Source organism: Sitophilus oryzae, unplaced genomic scaffold (genome assembly GCF_002938485.1).
Source record: "Sitophilus oryzae breed Bouriz unplaced genomic scaffold, Soryzae_2.0 scaffold_1806_pilon_pilon, whole genome shotgun sequence".
Classification (NCBI taxonomy): domain Eukaryota; kingdom Metazoa; phylum Arthropoda; class Insecta; order Coleoptera; family Curculionidae; genus Sitophilus; species Sitophilus oryzae.
The window spans coordinates 360,975-379,831 of NW_022146509.1; the positions used below are offsets into that span (position 1 = coordinate 360,975).

At 31.5% G+C, this 18,857-nt stretch overlaps 1 protein-coding gene across 4 annotated transcripts in view; it reads left to right on the top strand.

The window, feature by feature from the left end:
* Positions 1–18,857, top strand: part of LOC115883091 — a 373,864-nt gene that overhangs the window by 326,461 nt on the left and 28,546 nt on the right. For 2 of the 4 annotated variants that reach the window (XM_030901370.1, XM_030901371.1), the window contains 2 exons: positions 61–299; positions 2,768–3,082. In XM_030901370.1, coding sequence (XP_030757230.1) covers positions 61–299; positions 2,768–3,082 — 554 coding nt within the window. The remainder of the gene's footprint in view (positions 1–60; positions 300–2,767; positions 3,083–18,857) is intronic. The other 2 variants (XM_030901372.1, XM_030901373.1) reach the window with 2 other exon arrangements.

Genomic DNA, 18,857 nt, shown 5'->3' on the forward strand with positions numbered 1-18,857 from the left:
TATAAAAATATACGTATTTTCGTTGGAAACAAATTTATCTTATAGTACAAATAATTCCAGAAATCGCAGCAGCATGTCGAACCAGCTCTAGCTGCCTCTATTAATGAAGATGTCTCGGTTTCGTCAGGAGACCATTTCAAAGGACAGAATTCAATAAAAAGTACGAGAAAATCGAGCAAAAGATCGAAAAACCGGTCAAAAGAAAACAATTCCGCCGAACAGAGAACAGATAAGGATTCTTCTAATCAAGGAAGCCCCAAAAAATCCAGCAAAAATAGATCATCTTCGAGAAATTCTAAGTAAGTATTGTTTGAGTCTTTGTGAGCATCCCACTGTACAAATTCTTATAGAAATTATTAGGTAGAAAGCACCTCTTTTTTTCTTCTTTACAACTAGATCTCTTTAACCTTTTTATCATATAGATTTTTCTTATTTGGAATAATGTCTAATAAAAACGGCTTTACTCGAAAATTTGTCGCTATCTTGTATTTTAGAAACATTAAAAACTATATCAAAATGTTTTTAAGTTAGGTTTTGTATTACAAAATATTCATATACAATGTTTTTAGCATTTTCATTATAAAAACTTTAAGTGATACAATATTTCTTATTGGCTTCAATGAGTTCTTTTGGGAAGCTTAATATTAAAAGTTAAGAAAAGTAAAGATTAATGTTTCCAGATACAGCATTTATCAAGTAAAAATTAATGTAATAATAAAAGTATTTTGAAAAGTCAGTATCAAATTTTAATCGTTTGGCATTATTTTTAAAATAGCTCTTAATCAAAAGAGAAAAAGTAAAATATGTTATTAAAACATAATGAAAAAGTTTTGTATTTCTTCCTGACTCATAGGTGATGAGTCAGGAAGTCACTGATAATTTGTTATGTTTTTGTAGTCTATAGTATAGTTATATACCGGATGCGTCTCAAAAGCGGCTCACCCCTATAACTTTTTTTATTTTTTGAGTTAAATAAATGAGTTTTGGTATATTAGTATATGACATACATTAGGATTGATTGACGTATTCAATTGTTTTCGGTCACTGCAACTTTTAATTGTGAAATGGCACCCTCTCTGAATAGAATGTTATATTATATGTCAACTTTTGACATTTTTGCATATGGTTTATTTGACATTATAACTTGCGGTTCGTAATGAAAATTTGACCCGAAATACCACGTGTGTGGTATCAAATTATTCATAAAAAAATGCTTTTTTCAAATATGCTAATGAATCACCCTTGTTCGATTTGAAAAAATTGATATATGATTAAGAATACGATTTGAGATGATTGCATTTTCTAACTGGCCAGGACAAGACACTAAAAACATTAGATGATCAAATCTATTTTTCCAAGGCTCCTTGATTAAGAATTAGTGTTTTTAACATATCCATGGAACTCTAGATTGAATTTTAAAATACGATTTTTGATTAAGCGAGAATGTCAGAAGTTGACATATATGTCCTTCTATTCAGAATGTCATTTTCTGTCGAATAAAGTAAAAAAATGCTGAGGGTGCCATTTAAAAATTAAAAGTTTTGTCAATTAATCCTAATTTATATCATATACTAATATACCAAATCTCGTTTTTTATCTGAAAAAATAAAAAATTTATAGGGGTGAGCCACTTTTGAGACGCACCCGGTATAAATAGGAAAGCTAGAAAACTCTATAATAGTTTAATTAAAATTTCCGTTTTTTTTTAATATTATATTCTGTTTTATGGCACCTGGGTGTTAAGAAAAATATCTTAATTGAATGTATTATTAAAATTGGCATGAAAATCTTCTATGCTAGTTGACATTATCTTGCACTTTAGTATTAGTGGACTTCTTCAAAACCAATAAATTATAAAGAAAAACTGCATGTGTTGTAATATAATACCGTAAAAATATGAGTTTAGAATTGTTATTTAAACTTTTCTTTGATTAATAATAACAGCTGCAAAATTGATTCAACAGCTTGCCAACTCATTTCCATTCACCCTGTTCTGTTAGTTAGTTTGTCTGCCATATAACAGTATGTCCATGGATTGTCTTTCCAAAGAGAAAAACATTATTAGTATTTTTTTGAGAAAAATGCCGACTTTGTAAAAATTTTTGCTTGTTCTAAAATGATAGTCCCGTTCATACTTATTCTGTTTTAGAGAAAAATAATAAAAATATGAAAATATATTTGATTTTTTTCTAAGCTTAGATTTCTAAGACCTAAATTAAAACGCGTTTCTATAGTAATATAAGTCTGTTTTCTCATGCTTTGATTACAAAATATCATCGCTTTGATAGATGGTAATTATTAATCACTTTCTCCGTAGCAATCAACTGATGAAACTTGTTTCTTTAATATGTTAAACCACCGAAAAATAAGATTTTAGTCAAAATTAATAATAACCTAATCAAAGAACAAAAATGAAATGATATTGCCATTGATTTTTTGACACGTTTTAATTTTAAGAACTTTTAACTGTATTCTCATATTTTATTTTATTTTCCTCAAAAACAGCATGAAAATTTGATAAAGTTTAAACGGGACGTTTTCGAATAAGCAAAAACTTTTATGAAGAATGAATTTTTCTAAAAAAGTTTTTCCTTTTGTAAAGACAAACTCTACTGATTGGATAATACCGAACCATAAAAAAAAACAAGTGTGTTAACTATTACCGGACATACTAGCTATCAAATAAAAACGTAGATTTAGCATGTGATGTAATTTAGCTGCATGATGCACTCACACCTGGAACTAACACTTGTAAATAAATACACAGACATCACACGTCTTCACAAAGACAGTCAAAATCTGGTCGGGGCAATAGAAAATCTTCCAAATCTTCCAAATCTACTACTCCTCCATCTGCACACAGTGAAGACACGGCTCAGACGCCATCTGTTAAGCGGTACAGCAGTGGAAATAGGAAAAAGAGTAGTAACAGCAGATCCACATCTACCACTTCCAATGCGTCCAACGAGGATAAGAACAACAATGGAGGATTTAACCGAAGAGGATATAAACCCAAAATTCAAGCATCTAATGTGGAATCGAATGTACCATCGACAACTTTATACAAATTTAAGTTGAATAGGTAAGTAATAACAGGCTTTCTTAGTGAGGTAACCATAGACTTAAAATAAAATATAGACTACAACGTGGACAAACAATCTTTTTTGTACACATGTTTACTTCTGGGTACAGTCGACGGAGCCTTCCTCATCTAGCCTATGTTGTCACGTCTTTAATATTATCAATATTTTTTTTCTTGTTATACACATATATTGAGATATTAATACTACAGTTTAATAAAGTAGGTTTTAATATTCCATAGATGTATTAAATAGTCCTTGTACTACTAAATTATAAGTCGGATACTGTTTAAAAAGGATAAGTTCTTTACAATATGACAACACCGATTAGAGGCGAGGGAGCCTATTCATTCATTTATTACCGTACGCGTACCGGTAGTACGCGTCGCACGTGTGCGGTAAAGCTTTGTTGCCGCTATGTCCTCGGCTGTATTAACGCATTTTCTTAGCTTGTAGTTCTTAAGTGTTTATTTTATTGACTTTTTCTGTTCAAGAACTATAAAATATGGTTCGCCAGTGCCAAATTTGCAAGAAATTTGACTTAAATAATCCATTTAAGTTTCGAAACGACTTTTGACCGGTAGGAAACTCTCAATTTACCCATTAGGAGTCAGTGGCGTTGTTGTAGAAAGGCTCTTGTTTAGATAATATCGTCCCATTGCTGCCCCCAAGTCACTAAATTACTTTTTATTACTTCCGAGAAAAATGCGTCTAAAGATGAATTTCATTGCATAAAGATGTTATAGTTAGTAACTATTCGGTGTTAAAATAAAACATAAATAGCCAGAAATCGTAGTTAATGACTTTTGCAATCGATTCTCCGCTTCAAAACATAGTTAGTGATTGAATTTGGTTGTTCGGAAAAATGTTAGTTAGTGACTTTTGGCAGCAATGGAACGATATTTTAGTAAAATGTAAAATCTGAATTTTTTCTCTTACATTACATTATTTACTTACTTACATTGTAACAAAATCATAATTATAACCCTGTTAATAATTAATAATGTTTTTATTAAAAATATATTCCGGTTTATTCTAAAATTATCTTCAGAATCTTCTTCGTCTCAAAACTGGCTCACCCCCTATAACTTTTTTATTTTTTCAGATAAAAAAAACAGATTTGTATGTTAGTAGGTATATGACATAAATTAGGATTTATTGACGTATTCAATTGTTTTTGGTCTCTTCTGGTTCATCTTTTGATTTTTAAAGACACCCTCGGTATATTGCTACTTTATTCGATAAAAAATGACACTCTGAATAGAATGACATATCATATGTCAACTTTTGACATTGTCGCTTAAAAACAAATCCTATTTTAAATTTCAATCCAGGGTGCCATGGTGTTGTTAAAAACACTAAGTTTTAATCAAGCACCCTTGGAAAAATAGTTTTGATCGTCTAATAGGTTTCGTGTCTTGTCTAGGCCGGTTAAAAGATGTACAAATCGTATTTTTAATCATACATATGTCAATTTTTTCAAATGGAACAAGGGTGACTCATTAGCATATTTGGAAAAAGCATTTTTTTATGAATATATTGATACCACACACTTGGTATTTCGAGTCAAATTGTCGTTATGAACCGCGTGTTACAATTACAATTAAACCATATGCGAAAATGTCAAAAGTTGACATATGATATGTCATTCTATTCAGAGTGTCATTTTCTATCGAATAAAGTAGAAATATACCGATGGTGCCGTTTAAAAATTAAAAGTTATAGTCATTTCCGGTGAAACAGGAAGTGACCAAAAACAATTGAATGCGTCAATCAATCCTAATTTATGTCATATACTAACATACGAAATCTTGTTTTTTGTTTGAAAATATAAAAAAAATTATGGGGATGAGCCACTTTTGGGACGCACCCGGTATAATAAAGACAGTACCGAGTTAAATAAATGTATCATTTTCATTTTATCCACTTCCTATCACCTTCCTTGCTTTAATGGAACAGATTTATGTTTTCTCTAATTTACATAAGACATCACTTAACCAGAAAAAAAATTACAACAATCATATTTTTTTTCTCTCCCTGTCGCCGATTCTATTATATCTGTGGAATAGATCCTGTTTTGATTAATATTAGGGGTTGTAAATGTTTGACTAAAATTAATAATTTATTATTAATTTCAAAAATTACGTAATTTCGATTATAAAATATCTTCTATAACGTGTATTTAATTATTTTTATCCTTTTTGGACTCTAAGACCTTTTTTCTAAACTTTTATTTAAAAAACCTGTCCTAAATCTTAATAAAATATAAAAAAGATTAAATTCGATATATTTTTAATTTAATTATAGCTTCATTAAAATAAAAAAATTACCCGGCTATGATACGGAGAGTTCAGGTGTACTTGAGAAACGAAAGACAGTGTCACACAGTGTTGTGTTTCTCGGCAGAGTCGCCAGGGAACGACCGTTACGACAGAGACAACCTATCTATGGCTCGTGTCGCACTCGTTATAACCTAAAACAATAACACAACAATAACAAGACATTGTCTGACCGCATGTTCCAGCTATTTATGAATGAGATGCTCAGTCTATATTTTATTTTAAGTTATGGAGGTAACTGATTAGTCTCACTCCATTTGCTTAGCTATATCATATTTTCTGTTAATCTATTTTTGAGTATATATTATTAAATATTCCAGAAAATTGTAATTATCTCTGATAGAAAAGTCTAGTTACAATACCAACAGCTGTATTTTAATGGATATATTACAGACCAAAAAAAGTCTACATTCTAAGTGGACGGATACATTAACTAGCTAATGTATAAATTTACTTATGTGCCTAAATAATGCATTATTCCTTTTAATGCTATGAAAATTTAAATGGAGAATTCCGGTTTTACTTTATTCGAATAAATAAAACAAAATCGGGCTAGTTACTCCATTTATAACGACTGGACCGATTTAAATGATCTCTGATTTGTTGGATTAGTCTTCGAATAAGCCCGAATAGCATAATAATTATTCAAATATCGGAAACATTTACGACAAAAATTACGACAGCTCACGTCACGTACATTTATGGTCTGTCCAATGGCAAGATTCTTGACAGTGGTAGATGTGTCTGTCATTTTATTTTCAAAATAGTTTGTTTTATTTTACAATGAAATAAGTCGGTACAAGTGGATGGCATAAGACAAAATTTCTCTGTTTAAGCGGTTATTTCTTTGTAAAAGTAATCACTTCAGTGACAAGTGCGTAAATAAAAAATCTAATCGAGTTATATTATTAAAAACAATTACAGTATGTGTTAATACAAAACAAGCTAGGGTGTATTTAAAAAAACACCACATACTAAAAAAAGATATAAATAAGATTTCCTGCTTTCAAGCCGTGTTTCAAACTCAAGCAACTTCCTGCATTTATTGTTACATTGATCAATATAACTTATGCGAAAATAAAAAAAAAATAATATTGCAAAGGAATAAATAAAACAATTGTAATATATACCGTGCTAGCAACTGTTACTTTTAGGTCGGAACTTACATGTGTGGAAGTAAATCGCATAGGGATCTTATTAAGTCGTAATGAGAGAAATGCGACGGACGGTTTGCTGTTGCGGCGTTGCCGGTACGCCTTTTCCTATCAGATAAAGTAAAATCACGATCGCAAACCACTAATTTTTAAACGCCTTTTTTTTGAAAATATAATTAGATAAAATCATTAGATATGTTTCTGAGCATCTGAAATAGAATTATAAGAATATCGTTAGGGTAATCAATTATTTTTAATAGATTTTGAGACATCGATTCATTTTGAATTCAGAGTTCTAATAGCGCAACCACTGTCGAATACCAACTCAATTCCACTTATTTTTACCAAAAATGCATGTGTTTCTAACTTGCACTTAAAAATTTTCAAGCTCTGGGGAAAAGCACAACGACTCGTTAATAAATAAACAAAGTATGGCCATACGTAATTAAATCGTGAAGCTGAACGCATGATGTACACTTTTCTTATTCCTTTTTTTTGATGTGGTACTGATTGGGTCGACCGGTGGACTGCGACAAATCTGCTTATCCCCTTCCACGTCTCTTAGCAATGTGCGCAGTTTATCGGCTTATTTCGTGCGTTTGGCAACGTGTTTACTGTTCTCTCTTTGTTCAGTACATTATAAACGCATTGTGCACTTCTTACATATGGAAATCGCGATCCCAGACTAACCTTTGCCAGCCCTTAGTATATTGTGTTAATAATAACACTTACTGAATTTTATACCTCAAACGTTGGTTAATTAACTTTAATTTTTGTAAACCAGTACCTGTTGACATTATCTTTCTGCAGTAATAAAATTTATTGTTTACCTATCGTGTGATGCTATTTTACAAATACTTCAGTTTTTGGTATAATATACGAGATGTTATACAAACTTTATTTGTGACTAATACAACTATCTGGCCATAATCTCTGGCAAACTGTTTCTGGTGGTCTCTGGGCACCTTTTGTCCTTACAAAACTGCAATTCTTTCCCCATTTAACAGACCCCTAACTCCGGTAGTTTCCAAGATACCCATAGAGAGCCCCGTAAAAAACTCACCCTGTATATTTCCTCCTACTACCAACCGAAATATGAATATCTTAAACGTGCTGTAACACCAGATAGTGGTTCAGATTATAGTTGGTTTTGCCAATATAAGCTAGCGATTTTTTCGAAGAAGCATTTTTCACAGTATCAGTTGAAAATTAAATCCCAACGTAATGTTTTAGCTGGCTTAACATAAACTATTTGGGGTGGCTGCAACGACATCCTGTAATCCTGATTTTTATATATAAAAATCAGCTGTTTTAACAGCAGGATTACGGGACGTCTTTGCAGCCACCATTAAACACATATCTTCAATTAACAAGAATTTGGCCATTAACTTTTTATTTTATTATATTAAATATTAAATATAGCAGACATCGATATAGTTTACATCCCGACATCAATACCAAGTATTAGCTCGAGTACTAATCCTCCATATTAATAATTTTAGACACAGGGATGCATTCCGATTAGCACACACAAAGCTGTCTATGATGTCCTATAGATACGACTTATCCATGTGTAAAGTTGTGACACACACTCCCACATAGCCGGACATATGAATAGACTAGGCACAGCTACGATCCTATTGAGAATGAGCGCATAGGGATTAAGCTTAACGTCTAACGGCTCGGTGGCTACAGATCGAAATTTTCGAGTCAATCTTTACCCGAAGACCGGTTCGCTAGTTTCCTTTAGTTTTAGTGGTTCGGAAGAGACATTCAGATAAGGCTTTATAAGCGGATCTTCGTATGTGAGTGTGTGTGACTGAGTAGAACTGAAACTTCGCTTTGAAACCGTTGAAACTAAATGGATTGCGAGGCTAATCAGGAATGTACAGGGTGGTCGAAACTAGTTTGTTTTAACAGGGAGACCCTATTTCCTGACTAAATAGGGCAAATCCGATGTACAGTACGTCGCCGAATTGTCTTTAAAGAGGAAACACTTTTCTATTTTTATTAATGATATATAAAATAATTGCGGGATATAAAATCCCGCATTTTTTCATAGAAACAATTCTAAATATGTCAGGGTCGAATTTTATTGCCCAAATTTGACGCATTTCAAGTTATTTCCAGTTGTCTTGACACACTTCGGTTTACCTCGACCTATTTTCGATTCTTGAAAACCTTCGCCTGAAAACTACTAATCAGGAGGACGACGGGGGGATTTTTTAGCGTTTTTTTTTGCCTCGTTCAATTTTGTTTTGTTTTGAGCTATTTCCAAAACGTGGCGGTATCTATATCCAAGGCAATGGATTTTTTTTTTATAAATCTCAGTGAAATAAGTAAACCTAGACGTTTCTCAAATAGCTGTTGTTAAGATTGTTTTGTTAATTACATCTGGTTTTATCTTATATTGACATATATATTCCACAGAATTAATATTTGAACAAGCGTTTATTATATATGTCTAGTAGATATTTAGGAACAAAATTTTGCAGGAATATAATGCAGAAAAATAATTACAATATTTTTATGATTTAATTTTATTATAATGAATTAGTATATAAAATTGTATATGATATGTTTGTTTACGGCCTTAATTGATTAATATAACAGTAGTATTGCTTGATGAGTAATACTGGTAATATTATCAATATATCCGCTTGGGAAAATTATTAATTGACCAGATGTGAACAAATGTATGGTCCAAGGACATTATTTAATAGCAATGTTCTTTTATTGTTCTTAAGAGATATCTGTAAACGATACTTTTATTAGCACCCAACATGGTTTGATATAAATAAATTCAACTGGTATTTATTATGCAGGGATTTAGAAAATTAAAACTAGAAAAACAAAACCAAATTTGTAAAGTAAACTTAGCTACAGACTACAGTATAAATGTTACTTTACCATAACCGGAAATAATAAATAATTACACAATTTTTTTAAATAATTTTAGGCATATTTTGTTCATGAGGCGCAATACCGTGGATGATAAGCCGATAAATGGTAGACCGCTAGTTAGTCATTCTTTTATATTTTTTTACTATATTGTACTTAATAATATTAGACAATGATTAAAACTAAATATTCTTGTGTAACCTTCGAGGAATAGCCAATTTAATTTACCATCGGTAAATGTTTTCATATGAGTTTTTCCATGTTTACTTATTTTTCTGAAGCTACCACAACGTTTGACCTTGATTGCCTCGTGCCGTTTCACAAAATATTACGATAAATATAATCCCGTGTTATAAAAATTAGTTGCCACGCTCGTTGCCACGTTTCCTGAAATTGATCGAGACGCGTCGTGATTGGTTGTTTGTTTTTTATTTTTAATCTGGGTTAACAATAAAAAACAAACAATCACGGCGGGTTTCATTCATTTCAGTGTTTCAGGAAACGTGGAAACTAATTTTTATCACACGGGTTTATACTTATCGCACTATTTCCAGAAATATTTCGTAAAACGTTTCGGGGATAGTGTAGTGGCTGTTTAATACTACTGACGTCTTATCCATGTCAAATCCTTACATAATTTTAATAAATTAGCATGCTATCTAATAAATCAATTTAAGATTCTAGCTATGTTAACCTTGCTGTATCAAAACTCGCAATATGCATCATACTGCAACAAAACTCGCCTTATTCGAATTATTTTTGTGTTTTTTCTCTTTAAAAATGAAATATTATTTTTCATTTCTAGGAAAATGAGATACAAAACAATGATTCCATAAAATTGATATCTTTATTTGTAAAATAACGCTTCAAACATTTGCCCAAACATATTTTACTTATTATCTCGAAACAACGTTTTTGGGATAAGACGCGTTTTGCAACTTGACGCCTTCTATTTAGTTCTTTTTTATTAAAGAATTGCTCATATCCTTGATATTTTGAATTCAACACAATGTACATTATTAAAAAATGTATTATTTTTTCTCTCCTTGTTTTTTCTCTCCGGCTCTTTATTATGTTGTGCAGTTTTTATTGTGCAGTAGTTATTGTAATTAAATACGTAGGATAAGTGGTGTGCGAATAGATAACATAAATTTTGTTGAGTAATATTTTCGGGTTGACTAACATTTTCATACAGTTGTATTCTAATACAAAACTGTGACAAGAAATAAATTTTACACCTCAACATAGAGCCCTATATAGAGGTTACTAAACAATGTTATCTCTGAACGGCAGATTTTACCCTAACGAGATTTGTGTAGAGCTTTCGTTTGGTCCAGTCGCTAACAGCGGACAACTGTAAAAAGCATTCCCAATTACTAAATCCGCGTTGTTAGAATTTAAGCTGCTTATAACTTTAGTTCTTTTTTAGACGTACTGTTAAAACTACGTTTAAACTCCATTCGATTGTTTTATTTAGTGTAAGCTCGTTGGATGCGTTCGAAAATTATACACTATAGGTTGTCTCAGAAAACATGTACCATCTCTCGTGAAGACATTAAACACGTAAAATAAAATTTATTTTTTGTACCAGCAATGGTTCGATTCTGCTTTGCTTCGCAGCTGCAATGGGTTAAAATATTTTTTTTCGACTTATTACCAGTTTTTTCCAAGATGAAAGTATGATATTTCTTATGTTTATTATTAGAATTTGAAATATCTTGATTATTTAATTATGATATTACATAATTTTCAAACATGATGTTTTCATTTTCGACTTTCTTTCATCTTAAGCCGGTCCTACAGTATGCGTCCAACGTTGGTTCCACCGTTTTAACCAACGTTTGGCGCAGGTTTTGGGCAATATTACAATTGACAGGTTTTTCTCTTAGACTTTAGGATGTGACAAACACCTTCCAACTTTGGACATATGAACATTTGTCGCATCGTGTAGGAGACAAACTTGTCAATTGCAATATTGTAGAAACCTGCTGGAATTTTATCACTTTCTATGATTTCGTTTAGGGTTTTTTGGTTTTAGTTTATAATATGGACCTTATTTTTTTTAATAATATTCACTACATCGCATAAAACAATTGAATTGTGTTTATCTTACCAAGAAGTTCGAAATGGAATTAAATGGCCTGCACAATTTTACTTCGTTTCAACAAAATAAAAAAAGCAGTGGCTCACAGGTTTTATTTTACAAAAATATACCAGTAATAAGCCATATGCCCGTCCCTGGTGAACCAGAAGAAAACTTTCCCCCTCAAAATATCATTAGAATCGCAACAGGCGGACAAGGAATTTCTTCTAAAAACTGTCGTCGCCGGATTTTTTGTTTTCCATTTAGTTTAAAAAAAATAAAAATATTTTTTTCCTGATATCGTGACAGATGCGCCAGGCTTCAACTAGTAATATATAATTATTAGTACCGTCCTTAAATAGATTTCATAAAATTCTTCACCATCTTGTGATTTGCCGTCTCCATTGGTCTTTGGCTCTCCAGAGGTTTTCGTCTATTCCTCTTGTTCTGATGTCTTCGTCTATTCCTTCTCTCCAACTCCGTCTAGGTCTCCTTCTCTTTTTTTTACCTTGTGTCCAATTGATTGCTTTCTTTGGGGTTCTGCTTTGGGATTCAATTTTCAGGGCGTCAACCGATATATCTCGATACAAGAAACAAATTTTCTCATTATTGTTTTTCAAATAAGTCCAAAATAACCGGGATATTCTTCTTTGGAAATTAAAAAAAATATTTTTTTTCTTAAATTTTGAGAACCACTGGAATTTTCTTTATTGTAAATTTAGTTTACTACCTATGATACCATATTATGAATTATGGTATTTTATTTATGTTTTTTAACTAAAAATTAAAAAAAAAATCAAAAGATTCCAAATTTTCCAAAAAAAATTGCGCCAAAAAAACTCACGAACATGTTTTTGGGTCGAAATGTGCGATTTTATTTTTAAGACTCATACAATATAATAAAAATAAAGTACATAATATAATAATCCTTATATTCCGTTTTAGCCTAACGACGTAATACAATTTTCATTAATTATCGCAAAATAATTTAATAGGTCATCATTTTGCATTTCCGGTATATTAAATTAGAAATATAATTAAGATTTTCGGGCGGAGAACGTCTAATAACTAAGCCAGCGGCAGCAGCGGCTTGTAGAATTTCGATTTATATATCTCTAGTTTAAGGTAACTTAGGGCCAACCACAGAAATTTTAGTATTATTAAAAATAATTTTAAAATTATGTCTTTTCTTTCATTTTTTCATATATGTACCACCAACGCAACTTAAAAGCAAATATTCATTTTCTTTTTACTATTTCTTATGGTGCGTTTAGACTTGAGCACGCACGCACTGATCCTCCGCGAATGCTCAAGTGTAAACGGCTGTGCGCGCACGCTCACTCTGAATCTCTCTGTGCGCGAGCAGCCGCGAACGTGAGCCGTCTGGTGTCGGTTTTTGGTCCGTGCTCAAAGGGATTTTATGTGTGCGCAAACACTCAATTTGCACAGGGAATTTGTTTTGTCTTCGGTCGTGCGTGCGTGTGTTTTTTTTTTCGTTTTCTTTATTAAAATTACGGAGTGGATCAATGAATCTTCGTTATTATTAATTGAAGAATATGAAAAGTTGCCTGTATTATGGGATGTTAAACATTCTTTGTATTATTAAAAAATAAAAAAAACGCATGACAAAATCTTGTAAATAAAATTAATATTGAATATGTCGATATTAATGAAATTGCTATTCTAAAATTTGTTCGTAATTCTTAAAATCTTTTGTTCGTAATTTTTGGTATTATTAAATTTTGTAAATATTCAAAGTCGGGTCTGATCATCCTTGTAAAGTTTTTGAACTGCTCATAGCCTTCCTCAGACACTAAGTTGTTGCAGCAAATTATATCGATTTCTAAAAATTTGGGTTTGCCACCAGCGACGATGTTTTCGATTTTTCTCCTCCTTAATAATTAAGCTGTGCATAACAATGACTGCAGTCTCGACTATTTCTTGATCGTCCATTATTTTCGCCAATACAACTTTGCTGTGCGCGCACAAATGGATCACTTCATTCGTCGAAAAATAAGTTTTTAATTTGAACGGAGCCGAGAGCGCGAACGAATGCCGTGCGCGCACGCTCAGCTCGTGCGCGCTCAAGTCTAAACGCACCATTATAACCTTCGGTAAATTTTATCCATAATTTTTGAATATCGTCAAAAATAATGAAAATACAACGTTTTTTAAACTTCTTGTTTAGGCAAAAAACTAAAAATATATCAAAAACGCGGATTTCTGAATTTCTCAATCACTGATTTTCTTATTATTAAATACGACGTAATATAAAAAAATATAAAAAAAGATTAATTTTTGATTTTAAGAATATTGCGTTGGTAGTGCACACGCAAAAATGACAAAAAAATCTGAAATTTTAAAATTGTTATAATAATACATAAATGTTTCTGTAGGATCTAAGGCCAGTATTATACTATCAAATTTCTTTTTCGAAGATTTTATTTTATCATAGAATTTGACAGTGTAATTAATATGTGTGAATTTATAAAATATTTGTCAAATTTTTCATCAAATATGTGATAAATTTATCTTTATTATAAAAGATCTTTGACAAAGAAATTTGATAGTGTAATACTGGCCTAAGTTAACTCATTAAAATTTGACTTGGGTGCCTAATACCAACTGGACTAATGATGCACCGAACCAGACATACCGGATGTTTTCCAAAAGTGGCCCTTTGGTACTTTGCAAATATACGTTTCAGTTTAATATTTTTTTGTGTCTCATATTTTAAATCGTAACTCAATTATTCAACATGGAACGAGGATGTTTCTTTGGTGTATTTAGGAAATGCATTTTTTACGAATAATTTTGTACCATATACTTGGTGTTTCGAGTCAAACTCTCGTTGCATTTATGACCATAATTCTCTAGATTGAAATTTAAAATACTATTTTTTTCTAAGTGAAAATGCAAAAAGTTGACATATGATATGGTATTATCTTCAGAATGTCATTTTCTATTAAACCAAGAAAAAATATCAAGGGCAACCATTTAAAAATCAAAAGTTGTCGTCATTTCCGGTGAAACAGAAAGTGAAAGAAACTAACTGAAATAATTCAATCAATCCTCATTTATGGCATTTTGTTTTTTTATCTGAAAAAATAAATAAAAAAATTATATGGGTGAGCCACTTTTGAAAAACACTCGGTTGTATATCGCATTAGGTCATGTCTCATGTCTCACATTACACGATATTATACTCTATATCTCATATTACACGATTTGTGTTTTTGGGATAAATATACATATAAATAAATAATACATCGAAATTCTACGATCCGCCACTGTTACTAAGCCCATTATGAATCTATTTGTGGGACACTACGGCTGGAAAATTATCCGCCACCAGAGATTTAGCTCGACAAACTTTAATGATTTTCGGCCTAATAATAACTTACCAAAAACCACATCCATTAACAACTCCATCTATGTTTATTTGGTTTCGCACCGTGTTACACACAATATCGCGTTTTAATTAGTTATTTCACAGCTTAATTACATTATTACATGTGACATTTAATAAAACGTACAGGGTGATACAAACAGAGAAAGGTGCCAGTTGTAAAAATTAATACTTGAAAATCTAATGCCTAACACATCTTTTCGCCATCTTTATCCATTAGCAACTTTCTCTATACCGGTGGGCCTCGAAAGTGGCTGACCTTTATAACTTTTCTATTTTTTCAGATAAAAAAAAACAGATTTGGTATGCTAGTATATGACATAAATTTTCTGACGTATTTAATTGTTTTTCATCACTTAATAAAATATCTACAACTTGTGACTTTTAACTGGCACCCTCGTTATATTTCTTTGTTTATTCGATAGAACATGACACTCTGAATAGAATGACATATCATATATTAACTTTTGACATTTTCGCTTAATTCAAAATTGTATTTTAAATTTTGATCTAGACTGCCATGGCTGTGTTAAAAACACTAATTTTTATTCAGTAAATATTGGAAAACTAGGTTTGATCATCTAATTGGAAATGCATAGTCTTAGAGTTACAGGATGTTAAAACTTTTACAATTAGGTTTTCTATAATTATCTTAAATACCATTATTTTTTATTTGAAATTGCTGCATAGTAATAATATTTACTAATAAATTAGGTAAAATATTATACAATTAATTAATTTTGTTTTTATTTTAATTTTATTAATTGTGATTAATAAAATTGCGCTTATCTCATCAAGGAGGCCGAATTGGAATTGGGATCAAGAGATAAATTTTAATTGGCATTAAATGGCTTACACAATTTTGTGGACAAAATAGACTTGAATATTTCCAAAAAATTAAAAGGCGATTCTATGGTAATATAATTACGATTTCATTCTTTGATAAATCGTTATAATTAATTTTAATTAACGTCATATTTTTAATGTTGTTAAAATATCACATTTTCCGATAACCATTATCACCCTTTCCGTAGCATTGAATTAAATAAATTTTGTGCTTCTTTTAACATTTTAGAACAGCAAAAAATATGACTATAAATAAAAAAAATGATATTACCATAAAAACGCATTTTGAGATTTAGGACTTCAACTACATGTTCAAGTTTTTTTTTTTTTTTTTTTTTTAATTTTCTCCGAAACAGTATGCAAATTGGGAGAAGTATAAACGGGATTAAACGATTTTAGAACAAGCAAAAATTTTTATGAAGAATGCATTTTTCTCTAAATATCAATAATAAAAAATTGGCGCCGGGAGGCACGTATAGCCGCCCATTAAAAAAAAGAAAGAAATAAAAAACTTTTTTTTTGCCGATCTTAATAGCCTACCATACCTGTTGGTATGTTTTTTGATGTGGTGGGACCAAATTTTCTTTCTCTCTCTTTTGACCTGTTTGACAGATAGACTACGTATTTAACTGTTCAACTTATGAAGTGGTCCTATAAACATGGTATACACTACTCATATTTTGAAATGGAATTAATTATAATGTTTTATACATATTTTTTCTGTTTTGTTTTATCCTTATTTCTAAATTTGAATGTATAAAATATCTTACAGCTAATAAATAATTAAAAAAACGATTCGTTGCCTGAGGTATACTTGAAATAAAGTATATAGAGATATTTGAGTGGCAACTTCGCTTCTTCATATGACAGATAACCTACTTATTTCGCGCAGCCGCAAAGAAAATTGAAAACAGGACTGTCGCTACTCGGCGGTTTACTTACTCTGATAATATTAACCCGTTTTAACGAGACAAAACATGAAATTTTGTCAAAAATTGTACAAGGGAATCGAAGAAACAAATTTACAAGTAGGTCATGAAAAGTAAACATTGACATTTTGAATTGTGTCAATAAGTTTTGCAGGTCGTAGAATTCCAATAATTTCCATAGCCTACTTATAGGATTATTTGTGAGATCGTGCTTCTTGTACGATTTCTGATATAATTTATTAATTTGTACTTGAAAAACGGGTTTAAGAAATTGAATACCTTAGCATGGATTATTTTTAAAATACGTCTCTAATTAGACCGTGTATTATACAGGTAAGAGCAAATAGTTTCCAAGTTTGTATACATAAACGAAGATTAGATAAGCAAATAGAAATTCCGAAACAAACAAGAAAACTCCGAACAAAATTGAAAATGGCAAACGTCAGATTAGAAAAAAATAATAAATTCGAAAATAACAAATATCAGATTTGCAAAGAAAAATCTCATAACAGCCGGCAAGATTTCGGATGACTACCAACATAAAGCATTTTTATCGGCTAATTCCTTTATTTGATACGACAGCACGCTGTCATTTTTTAACCAGAATGTAGGATTAAAAAAAAAGGAAAAAGTGCGCTTTAAGTTTCAAGCGAATTTTTATTTAGTAAAAATTTAATTTGGTATTAGTTTCGACGTCTCTCTCTATATTTCGTCTTTTTATCTGAGTTTATTACAGAAGAATATTACTTTTTTATTAAATATGTAGAAGAAAAATACGTCACTTTTTTAACTTTATTGCGATGTATTTGTTACACACACACTTTCTATAAATTGTGAGTTCTATAAGGTTTGACGTTAAGCTGCAAATAATGAGAAATATCTGTCACACTTAGGGTAGTTTTCAAATAAACTGACAATATTTGTTATATATCTAAACTTCAAATGGCAGTATACTGTATTGTAGAAGGCGTTTGATGTTTCGGTGGGGTGTTTATTGGTGATTATGTTTCTTCATCCCTAATTTGAGGAGAGAACTACACTTAGTAACATTCTAAAACTAACTTCCCTAAAAACGATTTTAAAATACCGCTATACCAAAGTATAGAGTGTAATTTTATAACTTTTTTAGTTGCTCTTTAGTCTTGAACAAATTCAGCAATGGATAAGTGAATCTATAGAACTGCCTAGTTATATCATCATCATCATCACGCAGCCCCCTTTCACGTCCATAGTTGAACATAGGCCTCCTCCAAACGTCTCCAGTTCTCGCGGTTTTTAGCTGTTGCAATCCAGTTAGTTGTTATTCGTTTCAGGTCGTCGGTCCATCGGGTGGGAGGTCTGCCTTGGCTACGCTTGTCGGCTCTTGGTCTCCACTCTATAAGTCTTTTGGTCCATCTCCCGTCTGCCATTCTAGCAATGTACTCGATCTCTCAAAGTCAGGCCAATCATAGATTTCTCCATCCGCCTCTCTGTCACTCTCAATTTTTCTGCGGTTGCTTTTGTTAGAGTGAGTGTCTCTGCGCCATAGGTCAAAACCGGGAGGATGCATTGGTTAAATGCCTTTCTTTTCAGGTGTATTGGGATATTTACTCTAAAGATGTCCCTCATTTTTCCGTAAGCCGCCCATCCCAAGGTAATTCCTCTAGACAGTTCACAGGTTTGGTTATCTCTGCTTATTTTGATCTTATGGCTCAAGTATACATATTTGTAGACTAATTCTATTCTGTTGTTGTGAATTTGTATGTGTTCGCTGGGCACCATATTAGTCATTATCTTAGTCTTGTCAAAATGTATTGTTAGTTCAATCTCGTGTAATGCATCGTTAAGTTCTTGAAGCATGTCTTTGATCTCTCCCAGACTATCTGACACTATAACGATATAATCCGCAAAGCGTAGGTGGTTGAGTCTCTCTCCATCGATAATTATTCCTTTTTGTTGCCAAGCCAGCATTTTGAATGCATGCTCAAGAACAGTAATAAACAATTTTGGCGACATGGTATCGCCCTGCCTAACTCCCCTTTTTATTTTTATCTGGTTAGTTGTGGAATGCAGATTTACAGTTGTTGTAGCATTGTCATATATGTTTTTTATTATGTTACAATATCGATGGTCGATT